Source organism: Podarcis gaigeae, assembly GCF_964106915.1.
Source record: "Podarcis gaigeae genome assembly, chromosome: 11".
In the NCBI taxonomy this organism is placed as follows: Eukaryota; Metazoa; Chordata; class Lepidosauria; order Squamata; family Lacertidae; genus Podarcis; species Podarcis gaigeae.
Window position 1 is genome coordinate 29,024,704 of NC_139687.1, and position 16,744 is coordinate 29,041,447.

The 16,744-nt window shown below is 50.7% G+C and overlaps 1 protein-coding gene across 2 annotated transcripts; it reads right to left on the reverse strand.

Moving 5' to 3' along the window:
• Nucleotides 1-3,107: 3,107 nt before the first annotated feature.
• On the reverse strand, nucleotides 3,108-16,052 carry NR2F1 (nuclear receptor subfamily 2 group F member 1). Of its 2 annotated transcripts, none has more exons than XM_083703296.1 (3): nucleotides 13,232-16,052; nucleotides 9,987-10,514; nucleotides 3,108-4,348 (listed from the first exon to the last, which is right to left on the reverse strand). In XM_083703296.1, exons 1-3 carry the CDS (start codon nucleotides 13,659-13,661, stop codon nucleotides 4,068-4,070), a joined length of 1,239 nt encoding a protein of 412 aa, XP_083559422.1. In that variant the 5' UTR covers nucleotides 13,662-16,052; the 3' UTR covers nucleotides 3,108-4,067. The 2 variants fall into 2 exon arrangements, with proteins under 2 accessions (XP_083559422.1, XP_083559423.1); XM_083703297.1 differs by lacking the exon at nucleotides 13,232-16,052 and adding an exon at nucleotides 10,932-12,951.
• Between the last annotated feature and the right edge of the window lie 692 nt (nucleotides 16,053-16,744).

Below are 16,744 nucleotides of genomic sequence, written 5' to 3' on the forward strand. Positions count from 1 at the left end.
ACTGTCAGGGCTCTGTCGTCTGCCCAGTTGGGCTGAAGTCATTTCATAAAGCCGACCCACAAACACCTTACGTTTAAATCAAGCCTCACAGATGATGGGAGTGGAACTGGCTTGCCAGATCCCTTTTCCTTTCCGGGCGAGCGATGATGATCCACACACAAGACACTTCCAAGTACATCGTTTTAGGCCACTACATTCCGCTCTTATATATGAACATTCCTGACCAAAGGCGCAGTCCCATTAACATCAGTGGTGGGTCTAAATCCGTCTCACACCAGGGCACCTCCGCTTTTGGGGGATTCTCGTTAAATGCGACTGAAGACTTCAAGGCAGCCACATGTCCACATTGCAGAACTAGTTGTTTATTATTATTATTTCACAATTATTATGTACATTAGGAACTCTGCAATTCTCAAGCTCCATCGCCAAGGAAGCCCCCAAATTAGATTGACTAGAAAAGACTTAGCTGGGACGTGAGAGAAAAGGAGGTCAGCCACCCTGAGAGTAGGCAAAAGGCGATGCTTATTGTGGCCTAACGCTTTCGAAAAGGGAGTGAGGTTTGCTTAGGATGGCTGTGTGAGAGAGTGTGCGTATGAGACAAGGGAAAGAGGGAGAGACCTAGCCAGTTGTTTATTATTATTATTATTATTATTATTATTATTATTATTATTGAAGGTCTTGTAACTGCAGCAAAGAGGAGCAGATGAATCATGACAAAGCAGTAGACAAATCGTATTCTGGTCCTAAACAGGATCTAGAAGAAGGCGTATCCCAACAGAGCATCCATTTCTGTAGAAGGACAACGGATTCGTGACTGGGTGGCATGTCTAATGGAGAGAACGCCATGTGAGAAAGGATTGGTTTTTAGTCTCAGATTGACTAACAGATTCATCATAATATGGAGTTCAGTTAGTTCTTTAGCGCTTTATACAGCCTAATTCGTGTTAAATCGTGGGGCCAAACTAACGGAAAATCTCCACCAAGCATCATCTGAACAGTGAACACCCTTCCCAAAGGAAACGGGCAGGCTTTGTTGCGCTCCTCAGTAAGGAAAATGCGCCCAGAATATCAACTTCCTTTTCTACACCTTGTCTAGAACTGGAAGGATTTCTCCACAAAATATTATTTAATATCATCGTTCCCCAGAAGGTCGAAAATGAATGTGGGGTGGGAAAGACGAAGCATTTACTCGGGTTTCACCAGAGGTGCATGACATACCAGCGCTTAGATTTACTTCTGGTGCGAAGAGGACACTTTCTGCGGCCTTTTCGCAAGGAGCCTAATCCTATCCGGGCCTAAATCTTCAAGGGCTGTCTGGTCTTCAAGGCGTTGAGGTGACCTTTCCCTACCCGGTCTATGCAAAAACAGGGCTACCTCCGGCTTTGGCAGCTACATCGGTTTTTTCAGAGCTCGTCCTGGCTAGTTAAGAGCCAAAATGTGCATTCTTGCAGCCTGCCTATTGAAACTGACTAGTCCATAGACTGTAGCTGCTGGCAATGTTATTATGCAGCTGTAAGTGCCCGCCATATAGAAAATGCGTTCTCTCTCTCTCTCTCTCTCTCTCTCTCTCTCTCTCTCTCTCTCTCTCCAGGGATCTACTGCGTCTAGAATATTAAAAAACCCCAAGCGGGTTAGGCTGAAGGATCTTGTTAATGCAAAATAAAAAAGTAAAAAAAAAAAAATCTGGGGAGTGTAGACAGCAAATTAACAGAAAAAACACTGCCAGTGACTCCTCCAATTGAAAATCCTGCCTCATCCTGGATGTGTTTGGAGGGCGAGGGAGAAACTGGAGAATGTGAGGCGGGGGGCGGAGGGGAGAGACACACACGAATGTTATTTTTAAAGATCCGGCTTTATTAATACGCTAAGAAAGAGCTCCCTTGGCAGTGTGTGTTCTTACAGCTCCGTCTCAGATCCTATAAAACATTAATGCACTGAAAGCTGTTACAGAGATCTGCAGCGACCAGCTCCAAGCTCTGGGAAAATCTTTACCTTCAAAAGGGGCTCCACTCGGAGAACGAATGGTACGTGGGGGGGGGGGATGTGTGCGTGTGAGTGTGTGTGTGTGTGTGGGGGGGTGTTTTTGGAAAGCTGCTCCGACAGTCATTTGAAGGAGACTAACAGCTTTAGGATTCCATGAGCCCACGGGAAAAGGGGCGCACGCGTGTCCTTGGATCAGTACACACGACCAGACCTATGCACCTCCCTCTCTCTGAGGGTGGCTTTAGAACTCAGGGGAAACTCACCAGCCCGGAGGAAAGACCTGCACCAGGAGGAAATTGCCCGCTCCTGACACAGAGACCTTTACAAAGTGTAAGGGGTGGGGAAGGGAAATAAGAGTTTCAGTTCAGACATGGCAACACAGTGCTCCAGAGGAGTGGAAATTTACTTTCAGGACAGGCCAAAGACATTTCGCCACCCGAGGCAGAATAGTTCACTTCGCCTTACCTTTATTAGGCATTACAGGCAGAACAGCAAATGGATCTCCTCTCAGTTAATCCAAGGTGCAAACCCAACGAGAAAAACAAAAAGCCAACTAGCACAAACGCCTCTCGCTGGGAGCAAAAATATAATACTAATAAATTAAAAACAACAACATCTATTTACTGTCCTTTCAAGGCACCTCAGAATCAGCTGCCTGAGTCACCCTCCTTACTCTATCTAGTGGTAGGGCTGGCCCTGTTTTCTATTCCGGATTATTCTCATAGAACGCCAGTAGGCTCACGCAGAAGTTTAATGGGACTCCCTCCCAGTTAAATGAACGTAGGGTTGCAGCCTAAGGGAATTCCTCTTAACTGTCCCCCCACCTCCATTTCGTCAGCATCAGTCACCAGAATCGCATTAAAACCAGGCAGCTTGGGAATACTGAGAGGTGTGTGCACCTTACCAGCAGCATGACCACTGTATTTATTTGTTTTTGAACAAAGACCCCACACCTTGGACCTCTTATATAAGGCACAAAGCCTTGGGGGGCGGGAAAGAAACCCACCACCCGCAAACCCAAACTTTAGGTCTGCTTCAAGGAACAAGAACTCATGGATTGGCGTGGGAATCTGTGTTGGATGTTGCGCTTGGGTTGCCTTTGTAATTATTATTTTTCTAAATTCTTTTATTTTTGTTTAAATTCTCACTTCAATTTTAATTCTTGAAGAACAGCTTCGACAACATATATCGCACTCAATATAAGAAGCAAAGGGTTATATAAAAAATTATTAGTATAGAATCACAGGAAGGAAGCCTGGTTTGGAACCAGAAAGAAATACAAAACAGGTATAGATACATACACACAGAACAATTCCTTGTTGTTTTTTTAATAATTATTTGGAAAATGTTATTTTTTCCCCCTCCCCTAATTCTTGTTTGTTTCTTGTGGTGTTTTTTCCCCCCTCCCCTCTCGCCTCCTTTATGCGCATACGATGTTTTAAATTTTACAAAAAAAGTGAAAATAAAGACTAATATATTACAAAATGAAGAACAATGTTCGTGGAAAGTGTTTCGCCTTTGGGTCCCCTTCCCTCTTTCCCTCACCCCGTCCACCAGTTCAATTCGGCTCCAGGTTTTTGTTTGTTTGTTTGTTCTGTCTCTTAAGCTGTGTGTTTTGTTTTGCTGTACAGACGATAGATCCACCTCAGTCCATCCATCATAAATCCAGGGAAATCCGTTCTAGTCTTCTTTTTTTAGGGGGGAGTTTTTGTTTTAATCTCTTCGGTCCTTTTTTCAAAATGGTTTTTGTTTAAAGTTTCCCATCTCAGTGTCAATGGTTTGTTCCACAAAATACGAGGTGTCCATTTCGCCTTCATCATCATCATCATCATCATCACCGCCTCTCTCAGCCGGGGTCTGATCCTAAGCGAGTCTTTCGAGCAGTGTCTGAGGGGTCTGCTCCTCTCTCTCTCTCTCGGTCCTCCTCCCCCCTTTCTTTCTGCCTCTCTCTCTCCTCGGATCCCCCCACCCGGCTGCGTGCGCCCCCAAGGTGGTGGTTGTCTGGGCCGGTCTCTGGCTGGGCTGGAGGCCTTCCTCCTTCTCCTCCTCTCAGGGTCTCTAAGCGGGGGAGCCCAGGAGGTGCTCTATGAACACTGGATGGACATGTAAGGCCAGTTGAAGCTGCTGCCGGAGAGCAGCATGTCTCGAATGAGCGTCTCGATGGGGGTTTTACCTACCAAGCGGACGAAGAAGAGCTGCTCGATGACCGACGACGAGACGGTGCGCAGCGAAGGCAGCCGGAGGAGCAGTTTGCCGAAGCGGCTGGGCTGGTTGGGGTACTGGCTCCGCACGTATTCCTCCAGGGCGCACTGAGACTTCTCTTGCAGGCTCTCGATGTGCGCCGCGTCCGAGAGGCCACAGGCATCTGCCACGCAGCGCCGGGGGGGGGGGGGGGACAAGAAGAAGAAGAAGAAGAAGAAGAAGAAGAAGAAGAAGAAGAGGAGGAGGAGGAGGAGGAGACACGGTTAGCCAGGGAGTTACCAAGGCCCACAAATCTCCCCCCCCCCAAAAAAGCGCAGCAGCAGCAATAACCAGGCAGCAGGAGCAGCAGCAACCCGGCCTCCGCGACCCCGGACGCCCCCTCCGCCCCCCTCTCTTTGTGCAGCTTCCTCCACCTTGCAAATAAATAATGGAAGACGCGGAAAGGCAGCCGGAGCCATCTTTCCCCAGCCAGCTAGCAACCTGCCCCCCCCCCCCACCATCAGCCAGGAAAGGACGGAGGCCTCGACTGCTGAATCCTATTGTTACATCCCATTGACATATACCATCTCCCAAGACAGACAGACACACAGATACAGCCAGCCGGGAGGGATTCCGTTTCTCCCAAGTACTTTCTCTTTCTCTCCCCTCCCTCCAACCTCCCCACCCCCACCCCGCCCAAGACAAGCACACGCAGCCTCGTCCTCAGCTAAAGGAAAAGGGCTTCGGGGGGCAAGAAACCGGGCCAGGCGCGCGCGTGCGAGAAAGCCAGGCGAGGATTTGGAGTCGCTCGCACGAAAGGCGGCCGCGCTTCCATTTCCGATCGTGGGGGGGGGGGGGGGAGAGGGAGAAGGGGAGGCCCTGCTTTGTCTGGGGATCTCTCGGATCGAGTAACTGAAAATTGGTCACATCTCTGTAAGCTATATAATCATCGCCGGGAAGACGGCTCGGTCCGGGCTGCCTCTTCCAGCCCCGCCAAACTGCCCCCCTCCCGCACCCCAAGCCTGCGCGCTAAGCAGCCGTCTGTCTGCAGCTGCTCTAGCCCTCGCTCGCACGCACAAAGCTGCTGCGCCGGCTGCCTCGCTGGAGCTGCTGCCGATGCCGCTGAGGCTCGATCAAGCTCGCCAGAGAGCAAGGCAGGAGGCCCAGCTCTGGCGCTCAGGACCCCGAGATCCCGGGCATCTGGCTCAGCCAGCAAAAGGCGCAGTAAGAGAAAGGACACCCAACTCCCTCGCCAGATATTTCTCCTTCTGTCTTAGAAGTCCTAGCAGAAAGTGTTAAGGACTATTCAGAACCCCTCTCCCCTGCCTAAACGCACACACAGACACCACATAGTATTTTGGGGGAGGGAGAGAGGAAGTCCCCCCCACACACCAAGGCGGTGGGTTCTTTGAGCCTCCTCCTCCTCCCACCCCCGGCCTGTTTTTCTTATATTAATAATAAATATTTCAAAACACCCGGAGCACAAGGCGGCCGTCAGCTAGCAGGACGGTTTAGCGCAGATCAAAGGCGGCCTCTGCTAATATAGAAATCTATATAAGAATTAATAGCAGAGTAATGGCCCCCAAAAGGAATTCACGAAATTGCCCATGTAAAATAAGGATGACCCTGCAAAGGCGCTCCAGATTTATTCATCATAGCAATCCATTAAAAAGAGGAAAACTGTGGCAAGTGTATTTCGTTGTTCTTGTTGTTGTTGTTGAACTTGCGGGGTGGGGTATCCCTCTCCCTAGTTTCCAAAAGTGGCTTTTAAAAAAAGCATGTCAAACACCTTCATCTCCAGGCCTCTGGCCTCCAGCGAAAACAGAGAGCAACCAAGCTGTAATTCTGGCTCTTCTGAGGAAAAGACCCCCATGACCCCAGCCACGGCCTAAGGAGCGCTTAGATCTGCAATTACCTACGCCTGACTGTTGTGCTAATTTCTACTTTTGCCTTAAATGCAATGATCATTTGCAACATCTAACGGGTGGGCGAGGAGGGAGCCAGCTTGCAACCCACACGCGCCCAACAGCGGAGACCTGCCCTTCTTCGTGGTCCATAGCCGAGAGAGTCCCTGGCCTCCTCGGACGGGGATTGCTAGAGATCACCAACTAACTTCTCCTTTGCTATTTGCCTTGTATTGCTACTCGTCCACTCAGGCGAAAGGTTTCTACCCAACTTTTAAACACGGCAGGACTTCAGGGCCTGATTGCCTCTTCCTCACATTTATCTGGGAGGTCCCATTCCTTAGGGAGGGGGTGAAATATTTATCCCGTCTTTCACCTCCGGCGCAAAGACCACCACCGGATCTTTGAGAAAAGGCACAGACTAGATAGAACGGAGATTCTCCTGTCGTATTTCCAGTGCATCTTCTATCAGCTAGCTTCTTCAGCCTGTCTCTCATTTTATATTATAAAAAAAAGAAAGAAAGGTCCCCTCAGGTATATATGAGAGGCACGCTTGGATTTTATTCTGCACTCCCTTACTCGAAACACCAGCCAGCTCACAGGGACTCATCTCCCCCCCTCTACATTTCAAACAAATAGCGCTAGGATCGGGGGATGCTTTCAATCTCCACCGCGAAGCAAGAGGATCTGAAAATTAATTAAACAATCTATGCTATCTGATCGATTAGCTGATTGAGTTAAGATGAAATAGACCAAAGAAGGGAAAGCGATGCATATTCACCTTCTGTGAATTACATCTCAGCAAGGATGACGGGGCGGGGACGGGAGAAGGGTGGGTTTGGGTGGAAATTGTGCGTGTCCCACTTTTTAAGATGATCATATTTCTTCCTGCAGTCATTATTTCTCAATATTTCTTCCTCCAGTCTATGGCGAAGAAATGATGTAAATAAATAATCATTACTGTTCAGCACACGCCAACCTGGGCCTTTGTAGTACAGGGAATGTATTTCATGTAACGCATCCAGGAGAGTTTAGTGCTCAGAAAATATAGACGTAATCAGCTCGCATATAACGAGAAATCAAAGTTCTTATGGCGCAGGAGATAGATTTATTGAGCTGATCTTATCTAACCTGGCCCCTCCGTGGGAGATTTTATATATCGAAGTGCGGGGCGGTGTCAGAATTAGAAAGGCAATTCTTTAATGGAGTTTGCATATCTCTCTGTGTGGAGAAACAACAAATCAACGCTACTTTCAACACAATGCTCCTTCCTGGGACAGACTCCAAACTTTTGTGGATGGAAAATAATATCCGGAACCCAAATGGGCAGGAGGTGGTGGAGGAAGAAGAAGAAGAAGAAGAAGAAGAGGCAGGCAAGAAACTAGAATAACTTGCAAGCCAGTGACCCCTGCTGATCTTAAACACCAGTGATCTGGAAGCATTTTACGTTTGGGATCAGGTTGTTGAGTTAAAGCCCCTGGGACCAGGTGGCTAAAAATGTCTTTTCCATCCATCAAAGTTTCCTTAAAAAGTTGGAGGACTTGGCGAAAGCCGGGCCATCAATTACCTTCTGGCTAGCAATCAAAACAAGATCAGGCCCAAGTGGAAATGGGTGTAGGGGGTAGAAGTGGCGGCGTTTGAGAGAGGAGGAGGAGGAGGAGAAAGACAGGACATAACTGGAGTGGGAATTCTGTGTCTCCGCCATGGGGGCCTCCACCCCATCCGAGTGCTAGAAAATGCTATTATTATTTCAGCTTATATTGGGATGTCGCCAATTTGCACTGCCTCGATTGAAAAAATAATGTTGCATTGTGTACCATCAAAATATATGGACACACATAAATATAGCAGATGTAGCTAGCAGTATTCTAAGCCATCCTGGATTTGAGAAAAGAGGAAGAAAGCGCATTTCGAGGGGCGGAGGGGGGGGGGGTCAAACCTTTTAGGCAAGGGCTTTTGGCGGTGAAGTCAATAAAGCAGGCCGCCCTCTTTCTTTAAGGCTGCGGCCTAAAAGCTGCATTTTCCAAATGGCCGGGCTATTCCCGCCCAGTTTAGATCTAACCGCCCCCCAATGAATAAACGAGTTAACAAAAAAGCACGAGGGGCTGCGGGAGGACCCTCCAGTTAAATCACCCTGAAAAATGCCACCAGGGTCTCTTTTTGTCAGTTCTGAAAAACACGTTTCCGTCAGGCAAGGCTCCTGAAGATAAAACGCACCCCAACGTCTCTGCGGCTGTTCAGTAAATCTCCCCCACTTGTTTTAAGACCTGTACTTGATTCTCTGCGAAAAAAGAGCCCGGCCTTTTCCCACCCTCGCTCTGGCCTGCATTTGCAGCCTGAAGAACAAGGGGGGGCAGTCACAGTCCATGTCTACCAGCACCACGCATACCAATGAGATCCCCCTGTCTAAATAAATTATCCGATGTTCAAATCGATATTAATACTACATTTGCTACATTACAATATTGTGCAAATTTAAGAGTCATTTGACTACAATGTAAATACTATTTCTCATGCATGAAAGGCAACAAATATTGATGGGTTTCTCCCTTCCAGCCAGACCTCGGAAACAGCTTTGTTTTCCAAAAAGCTTTGTATATCTTCTCGGGCCACTTTTAAACGGGGTTAGGGGTGCGTGGCGGATTTAATGGTATAAGATTCTGAAGGATATATACACACATATATATGTATCTATATATACATATACACATGAGAAAAGTTTTGCAAAAAGTGCTCGGTGAACAGACCAGCGCCGCACCCCTCCACCCTCGCAAACACAACGCCCCCCCCCGTCCCAAACGGCTCCGCCAAGTTCCCCCTTGTCTTTGTTCCTTATTCCTTGCAGGCTGATGTGTATATATGTCTCTCCCACAGGTTACAATAATAAAGGATGTCTTGTATTCTTATAGGCTCCAACCGGAGCACTTCAAAGGCGACGTTAATGCACTCTCCTGCAAAGTTAATTTGAACCATCTATCATAAGCAAAATTGCTAACATGCACGTTACCCCCGCCTACCCTTAATTTGATATTTTTGCAGGCAATCTGTTACATTTCCCAGTGTTTGCGTGGTTTTGCATTGTTTAAAAAAAAAAGGAAGAAGGGAGGGAGGAAATGCATCTGCAGGTTGGCACTCTAAAGCCTGAGGCTGGGTCTTATTTCCTTTATTTTGAAGGAGGGAAGTAAGTCCTTTTCTGGCGCTCGAATCCATTTTTACGAGCGTCACTAACCACAGCAACTGCAAATATGAATGGCTTCCGATAAGGGTGGGGGTGGGGGGATCAGGCAGCAATAAAGCAGTATTATTTATGATTTATTTGTGCTCCTGCCTGCCTTATTGGAACAAGATCTGGCGAGAAGCCCTTTCAGCAAGGCCTAACCACTCTCTCCTCCCTTCCACAAACAAATAAACACACAAACGCACGAGGAAAGGGTGTGGGGAATTTATGCTCCTACCGCACCCCCCTCTCCCCCACCTGAGGCCGAATACCACCTTCTACAATGAACACAACGCTACACCTTCGAGTTAGTCGATTTCACCCAAGGCCTACCGGAAGCTGCCAAAGCCACCCGCCTGCCTAAGGGTACAATCCAACGAATGCTTAAGAAGACTGAGAACGCAGGAGGAAGCTGCAGCCGGGCTGCGGGGAGGGCAGGGATTCGTTTTCCCAACGCAAAGTGAATTTGGATGAGGCTCTGGTGCGTCTACTGCACAAACCTTCTGCAGTAGGCTGGCAGGTTTGGCCTCAGCAGGCCCTGCGCGCCTTTCCTTGCTCCAGACTATCCCGGGGGACTATCCCCAAACCAGGAGGCCGATCTGCTTGGAGAGGAAGGTACCTGGGCTTGCCTAACCATGCTCCCCTGGTGTTGCTGCTCACCCCCCTAACACCCCCCCGTTCCCTCCAGCCACTCCACTGACCTGACGTGAAGAGGACGATGGCTTTGAGGCAGCTGTACTCGGCCGAGTCGACGTGCAGGGCCTTGAGCTTCTCCACTTGCTCCTGGAAGATGCGGATGTGGTCCATGAAGGCCACCACTCGGTCTGCAGACATGGGCGAGGCGTGGAGGCCTGCGGCGGCCAAGAGGGGTGCCACGTGCAGGGGCATGGAGCACTGGGCCGCGTTGAGGACGAAGAGCTCGCTCCAGGTGAGGCGCAGCAGGGCCACCTGGTCGGTGATCTGCAGGTCCGGGAAGAAGGGGATGTTGCGGGCCCACTCGACGGCGCTGAAGAGCAGCCGCGCCGCCAGCTCGCAGATGTTCTCGATGCCCATGATGTTGTTGGGCTGCATGCACTGGCTGCCGTAGCGGGACGTCGGGTAAGGCTCGGCGCGCAGCAGCAGCGAGATGTAGCCCGACAGGTAGCAGTGGCCGTTCAGCGGGTCGCCGTTGGTCAGCGCGTACTGGCCCGGGTTCGGCTGGCTCGGAGGCATCCTTCCTCGCTGAACCGCTGACGAAAAGAGGGAGAGAGAGAGAAAAGGAGAGGAAATGTGCATCCAGCAGCCTTGGCGAAACCCAGCCCGCTAGCCGCCGCCGCCGCGCAACAAAGCGGAGCCTTCTTCCCACAGCAACGCGCGCACACAGCGCGTACACAGGCGCACAGACACACACACAGGCGTCGGCTCTTTCTCTCACACAGACACACACAAATCCGGCCGGGAGGGTGGCAAACACGCACAATGCAAGCCTTTTCCCCCCACCCACCTCAGCTTGCATTGTTGTGCAAATGGGGACATGTATACTGCCTTACAAGACTGCCATTCTCTTTGTAGTAATAGTAATAATAAGAGGAATTATGAAAATAGTGATGATGATGATGATGATGATGAGGCAGTCCCCGAAAGAACTCTCCAAAGTCAGGGCCCACCTCCAAGTTGCTCCCTCCTAGCCTTCCCTGATAGCCAGGTAGCCATCCTTGGTCACCTCTCGGCCGATTTAGCGCTCCGAGGATTGGGAACCCGGAAAGGCCATCCCGCGCAGGCTCCCCGCTTTATTTGCCAGTCCGGAGTCCCACTCAGCAAATAGGCTTGCAAAAGTGCTTGGAGTGGGGGTGGGGTGGGGTGAGGTGAGGTGAGGGGTGGGAGAGCTACCCCCGCTCCTTCTCCCTAAACAGTTCCCAGGTTCAGCTGAGGAAGCTTCTCTCCTGTTTGCAGCAGAGTTCTTTCTCCCTGGTTGGAGGAGGACGGGGGGGGGGGAGGAAAGGTTTGACTGCTGTTATTGTTATTAAAAAGGAGGTCAAAATGAAGATTTCGATTTACGGAAGCCAAACATGAGTGTGAGGAGAAGGGCGAATTATTCTCTGCGTGGTTGCAGATGCATGAAAATGAAAATTAAAGGAGGGTGGGAAATATATGCCCACGATCTGGCCAGTGAAAACACACGTTTGCAACTGTGCAAAAAGAGACGCGCCGGGCACAGAAACTCACGGAATTCATTAACCACCCCAGCCCCAAACGCGAGCATGCTTGGAGTTTCCGAAGCTGAGCAAAGTTTGTGTGTGTGCGCGTGTGTGTGTCCGGGTCTGCTTAATCTGGGTCAGCAATTCACACTCCTGGCATGTAAACAAAGGTAACTTAGAGCAAAGAGAGGACAACTGAGAGTTATTTCTTAGGCGCAGAAAATTAATATTTTCTGTTTCACAGGAAGAGTTATTTTCTTCAGGGTTTCCTGTTGTTAATCATACTTTTGATGGGGGGAAAAAATCTAATATTCCCATCGAGCTGTCAGAATCCCCCTTTCCTCCCTCCCCCTCTGCAAATTATACTTCCAAACCTGGCAGTTCTGTGTTTCAATTAAATGCAAACACAGTTCAAAGACTGTGAGAGGGCTGTTAGCTGCTATACATATATATCCCTGTGCTCCCTCTCGCTCTCGATATATACATTTTTCCCGAGACCCCTATCCTGACAACAGCTCTCCGAAACTCCTAAATGAAGTCATCAGTGGCCCGTTTTAAAAGGATTTCCATTCTTTCCTTGTGGCACACGGGAGAGATGTGCTTTATTTTTTATTTTTTATACTATTTTCAAGCCATTTCCATTGCCGAAAGTGTTTGGCTCATTTGACTCCTAAGGACCTCTTTAAATAGGGTCACGAGGCTGAATTTTCAGCATCAAACAGCTAAATAGTGTGTGTGTGTGTGTCTATATCTATACAAGTATGTGTGTGGAGACCAAAAACACCGCCGCAGTAAATCGCTCTTACTATATATACACAAGCACACACGTACACCCCCCCACATACAAATACATATAATAACTATTCCTTTCATTCATATAAATATAGATCTCTCTCTCGGAATTAACACACACACACACAATCACACAGAAAGTACCATCATAACACTGGAGGTATTCCTTTTCAAATAAGTACCACATTCCAAAGGCAAGCTATGCTTAAAAATAATAAGACTAATAAGAATCAATATTATTGGGATGCAGTATAAAGCGACGATGGCGTCTGATGGAGAAATAAAACAAGCAGCATGCACACGGGGTGGGAAATGACAGAACTGTAAAAGCAGTGATCGTTCACAAACTTCCTTTGAAAGCACGAGGGAGTCCAAACAAGGCCAGATTTGGCGAGGTGGGATCGCCTAGCAGAGAGCGAAAGTGCAAGGAAGCAGCCACACAAACAGCGCAATTTAAACACCACTGGCCCTCCAGTTTTTTTAAAATATATATATATATATATTATTATGATTTTAAAACAAACAAACAAACTTACACACAACACACGTCTCTTTCAGCTTTGAGGCCAGGGTTGTGGTGGGGGAAGGATCTAACGTGAACTGTTGTGCTTTCTCTTTCCTCGCTCCCCCCATCTTTCTAATGGGGCGAAATAACGAAGAGAGGAAAGGGAGCCTGAAAGAAGGGTCTCTCTCTCCCTCTCTCTGCCTGCCCCCACCAGCTCCGAGCCAAGAAAGGAGAGAGCCCCCAACTCAGGAATAGACACCATTCAATTGGTGGTGGAGTAATAGCAACATTAGGTATCTCTAAAGGAAGCAAGTGTCGTGGTTGCGAAAGTGTGTCTGTTTGTCTGGTGGGGAGGGGGGTGCTCGGAGGAGAGGGAGGGGGTACCAGCCTTCTCTCCCTCCTCCTCCTCCCAACCTGCCCTGGACACACACACACACAATCCGGATCCGAATAGGGAAGAAATAATATTCACCTTCCCGCCTCATGCCCACTTTGAGGCACTTCTTGAGGCGGCAGTACTGGCACTGGTTGCGGTGGTGCTGGTCGATGGGACAGTTCCGGTTGGCCCGGCAAGTGTACGTTAAGTTCCTGCGGACGCTTCGCTTGAAGAAACTTTTGCAGCCCTCGCAGGTGAACTGCCCATAGTGCTTGCCGCTGGACTTGTCGCCGCAAACCACGCACTCGATGTGCTGCTGCTGCTGCTGGCTCTGGCCCGATCCTTGCTGTTGCTGCCCCTTGTCGCCCGGCGTGGACGGCGCGCCCGGCTGGCTGGGCGTCTGCGGCGTGTGGGGGGCCGCCGAGGCCCCTTGCTGCGGGTCCCGGCCCGGCTGAGCTGCTCCGGTGGGGCCGCCCCCGGCCACGTCCTCTTGCGCATCTCGCCAGCTGCTAACTACCATTGCCATATCTCGGGCCCACGGAGGAAAAAAAAGAGGGGGGGTGCCTGGTGGTGATGGTGGGCTGCCGGAGAAGAGGCCGGGAGAGGAGGAGGGGTGGGGGGTCGGGGTGGGGAAGGGGGGTGGGGTAGGGTAAGGGGGGAAAGAAGGGCGGCTGCCTGGGTTTGTCGCGGGGGGGGGGGGAGAGGCGAGGGATCGGGGCTCCTCCCGCCTCTCCGCGGCTGTTGCTGCTGTAGCTGCCGCCGCCGCCTCTCCGCTGCTCCCGCTGCCGATCTTTTTCTGCTTCTTTCTGCTGCCCTGCCCCCTCCTTCCTTCCTTCCTTCCTTCCTTCCTTCCTTCCTTCCTTCCTTCCTTCCTTCCTTCCTTCTTCCCTTCCTCTCTCTCTCTCTCTCTCTCTCTCTTTCCCTCTCTCTAATGTGGAGTGGCTTCTTTTTCTTTTCTTTTCTTTTGGCAAGGGGGGAGACAATGGAATTCCAGAGGGTTTAACCCCCACCCCCCCGTCTAGCAGGATGGTGTCCCCCGCTCTTCTTCTTCTCTTCCTCCTCCTCCTCCTGCTTCTTCTCTCAGTCCCTTCCCTCCCTCCCCCCCAGAAACGTGTCCCTTTTCAAGTTGCAAAAGCAGCCAGGGCGAAGCGGGCTGTCGAGAGAGGCATTCAGGAGGGTGACCCTGGGGAGGAGAGGGAGGAGAGGGCGACGGGGGGAAGAAGCAGGAGGAGGAGGAGGAGGAGGAAAGGGAGGAAGAGGAGGCGACCGGCTCGCCGGACACCCTGCCGGGCCAGCCAGCCCCGCACCGTCCGCGGCGGGCTAGCGGCGCGCCCGCCCGGCCGGCCGACACGAAAGAGGCAGCAGCAGCAAGGAAGGAGCCCGGAGCCGCGCGATGCTGCTGCTGCTGCTGCCGCCGCCGCCGAAGCTGCTCCTGCCGCCGCCGCTGCTGCTGGTGAAGAAGCTGGTCTCTCTGCCGGGGCTGCGGCCGCCTCCGTCGCCGCCACTGCTCGCCGCCGAAGCCGCTGGGGCCCGGCCGGGAGAGCCGCCGCTGGATCGCGCCCGTCGGCGCGCAGGGAGGCCGGCAAAGGCGCACGGGGAGCCGAGGCGCGGCTGCCGCTCAGGGCGCGCGGGTGTCCGGGGGCCAAGTCCGAGGCAGCGCGTCAGCCATGCAGGAAAGGCGCTTCGGGAAGCTCCGCCGACCAGCCCGAGGGCGACGACGCCGAGGAGGACGCGAGAGGAGACTGGACGAGACACTTTGGGGGTCTCTCGCCGCCGACGCCGCCGTTGTTCTGGGCTCGGGCTCTGGCCGCCGCCGCTGCTTTGCCGCCGGGCTCCCTCTCTCTTTAGCTGTGTCTCTCTTTCTCCGTGCGCGCCGCTTTCTCTCTTTCTCTCTGCCTCTCTCCCTCGTCAATTTCGCTGGGGAAGATACAAAGGAGAAGCCCCAGCAGCGCCCTCGACTTCGCCCAGGCGCGGCAGACCGAGGATCCCCAGCCAAGTGGCGGAGCGAAAGGCGAACATGGAGAGAGCAGAAGCGGAGCGAATGTCAGCCGCGCGCCGAGGGGAGGGGAAAAGCCGAAAGGCGAGCGAGAGATCCAAAGTAGGTCGAATAAATAAAAGCCCCTTCTCCTGCTTCTCCGGCTTGCTCTCCTCCTGGCGCCTTCCTCGCTCGCTCGCTCGCGCGGCAGCTCCTTCTCTCCTCGCCTTCTTTCTTCTTCCGTGCTGCTGACAATAATCACTGGAGATCGCCCAAGAGGAAGGGGAAGGAAAGGAGGGGAAAAAAACCACCTTCTTATTTTTCTTCTTCTTCTTTTTTTCCTTTTCTTTTTAAAGTAAATTTCGGAGGAGAAAAAGAAAAAGAAAACAAACCTCCGCAGCCAAGAACAAAACCCTCCCCCAAAATAACAATAAAAAAGTGTTTAAAAATTGAAGATATGAAGATGTTCAAAAGGCGCCCCTCTCTCTTTCTTTCTTTTTTCTTTCTTTCTTTCTTTTTGCTCTTTTTCTTTTGCGGTCTTTCCCCTTTCTTTTAAGTTTTCCCTCTCTCTGGTCTCATGAAGGAAGGAAGCGAGAGGCACCAGGAAAAGGAGAAAAGGAGTGGAGAGAGAAGGAGATAAAGAGAAAAAAAAGCCAGCCTTCAACTAATAGAATATGCAAGAAAGGAGAGAGAGAGAGAGAGAGAGAGAGAGAGGGAGAGAGAGAGAGGGAGAGAGAGAGAGAACCAAAAAATGAATGCGTTTAAACGGGAAGACTAGCAGAGCAATGTTTCCGAAAGGGGGATCTGCGCGAATGTCTGTATATAGTGAACTTTGACACTACTATTGAAACTGACACGTTTCTATGGAGATCGCTGCCTTATATGGAGCTCATGTCAAGGAGCCAAGAGAGGGGCTGCTGGCAACTGATAATCAAAGGCGACTGACTGGTCAGAGCCCTGAATTGGGGGGAGAGAAAATGGGAGGCTAAGGTTAGCCAAGCCTCCTTCACTCCATTGGCTGAGATCTCCTCTCTCTCTCTCTCTCTCTCTCTCTCTCTCTCTCTCTCTCTCTCGCTCCCCCCCTCCGCCTTTATTCTTTGCTACCTACTGACTGAGATGGGAAGGAGGGAGGGGGGGAGGAAAGGAGAGGGAAGGGAGGGGGCTTGAGAGAGAGAGAGAGAGAGAGAGAGAGAGAGAAAGGGAGGGGGATTCTTCTGACAAGCACAATTTACATTGAGATCGCCCTGCTCTGCTATTTACTTTGAGACCTGATTAGTATGGGTCGTCTATGGTCACACACACAGACACACACGCACGACAAAAGAAAAGGGGGGGCGGGCGGGGAAGAGATGCATTGCGATAGGGGGAAAGGGGAATTTAAAGGAAATTATTTTGGCTCATTCTGAAAAGTTTTTTTTTTTTAATGATCAGATTTCTCTTTGGGATATTTCGCCTCCCCCCACGGTCTTCCTTCCTTCCAAAAATAACCCTGATTAGGAATTACGATACTTGGACTGGATTCCATTGTTTAATGGCTGGAAGGAGATGGCTAAGGAGAGTCCATAAGGACTGTGAGTATTTAAAAAATACATTTATGGTCCCATATGTTCCAGTTCATCAGCCGCCCCCTCTCT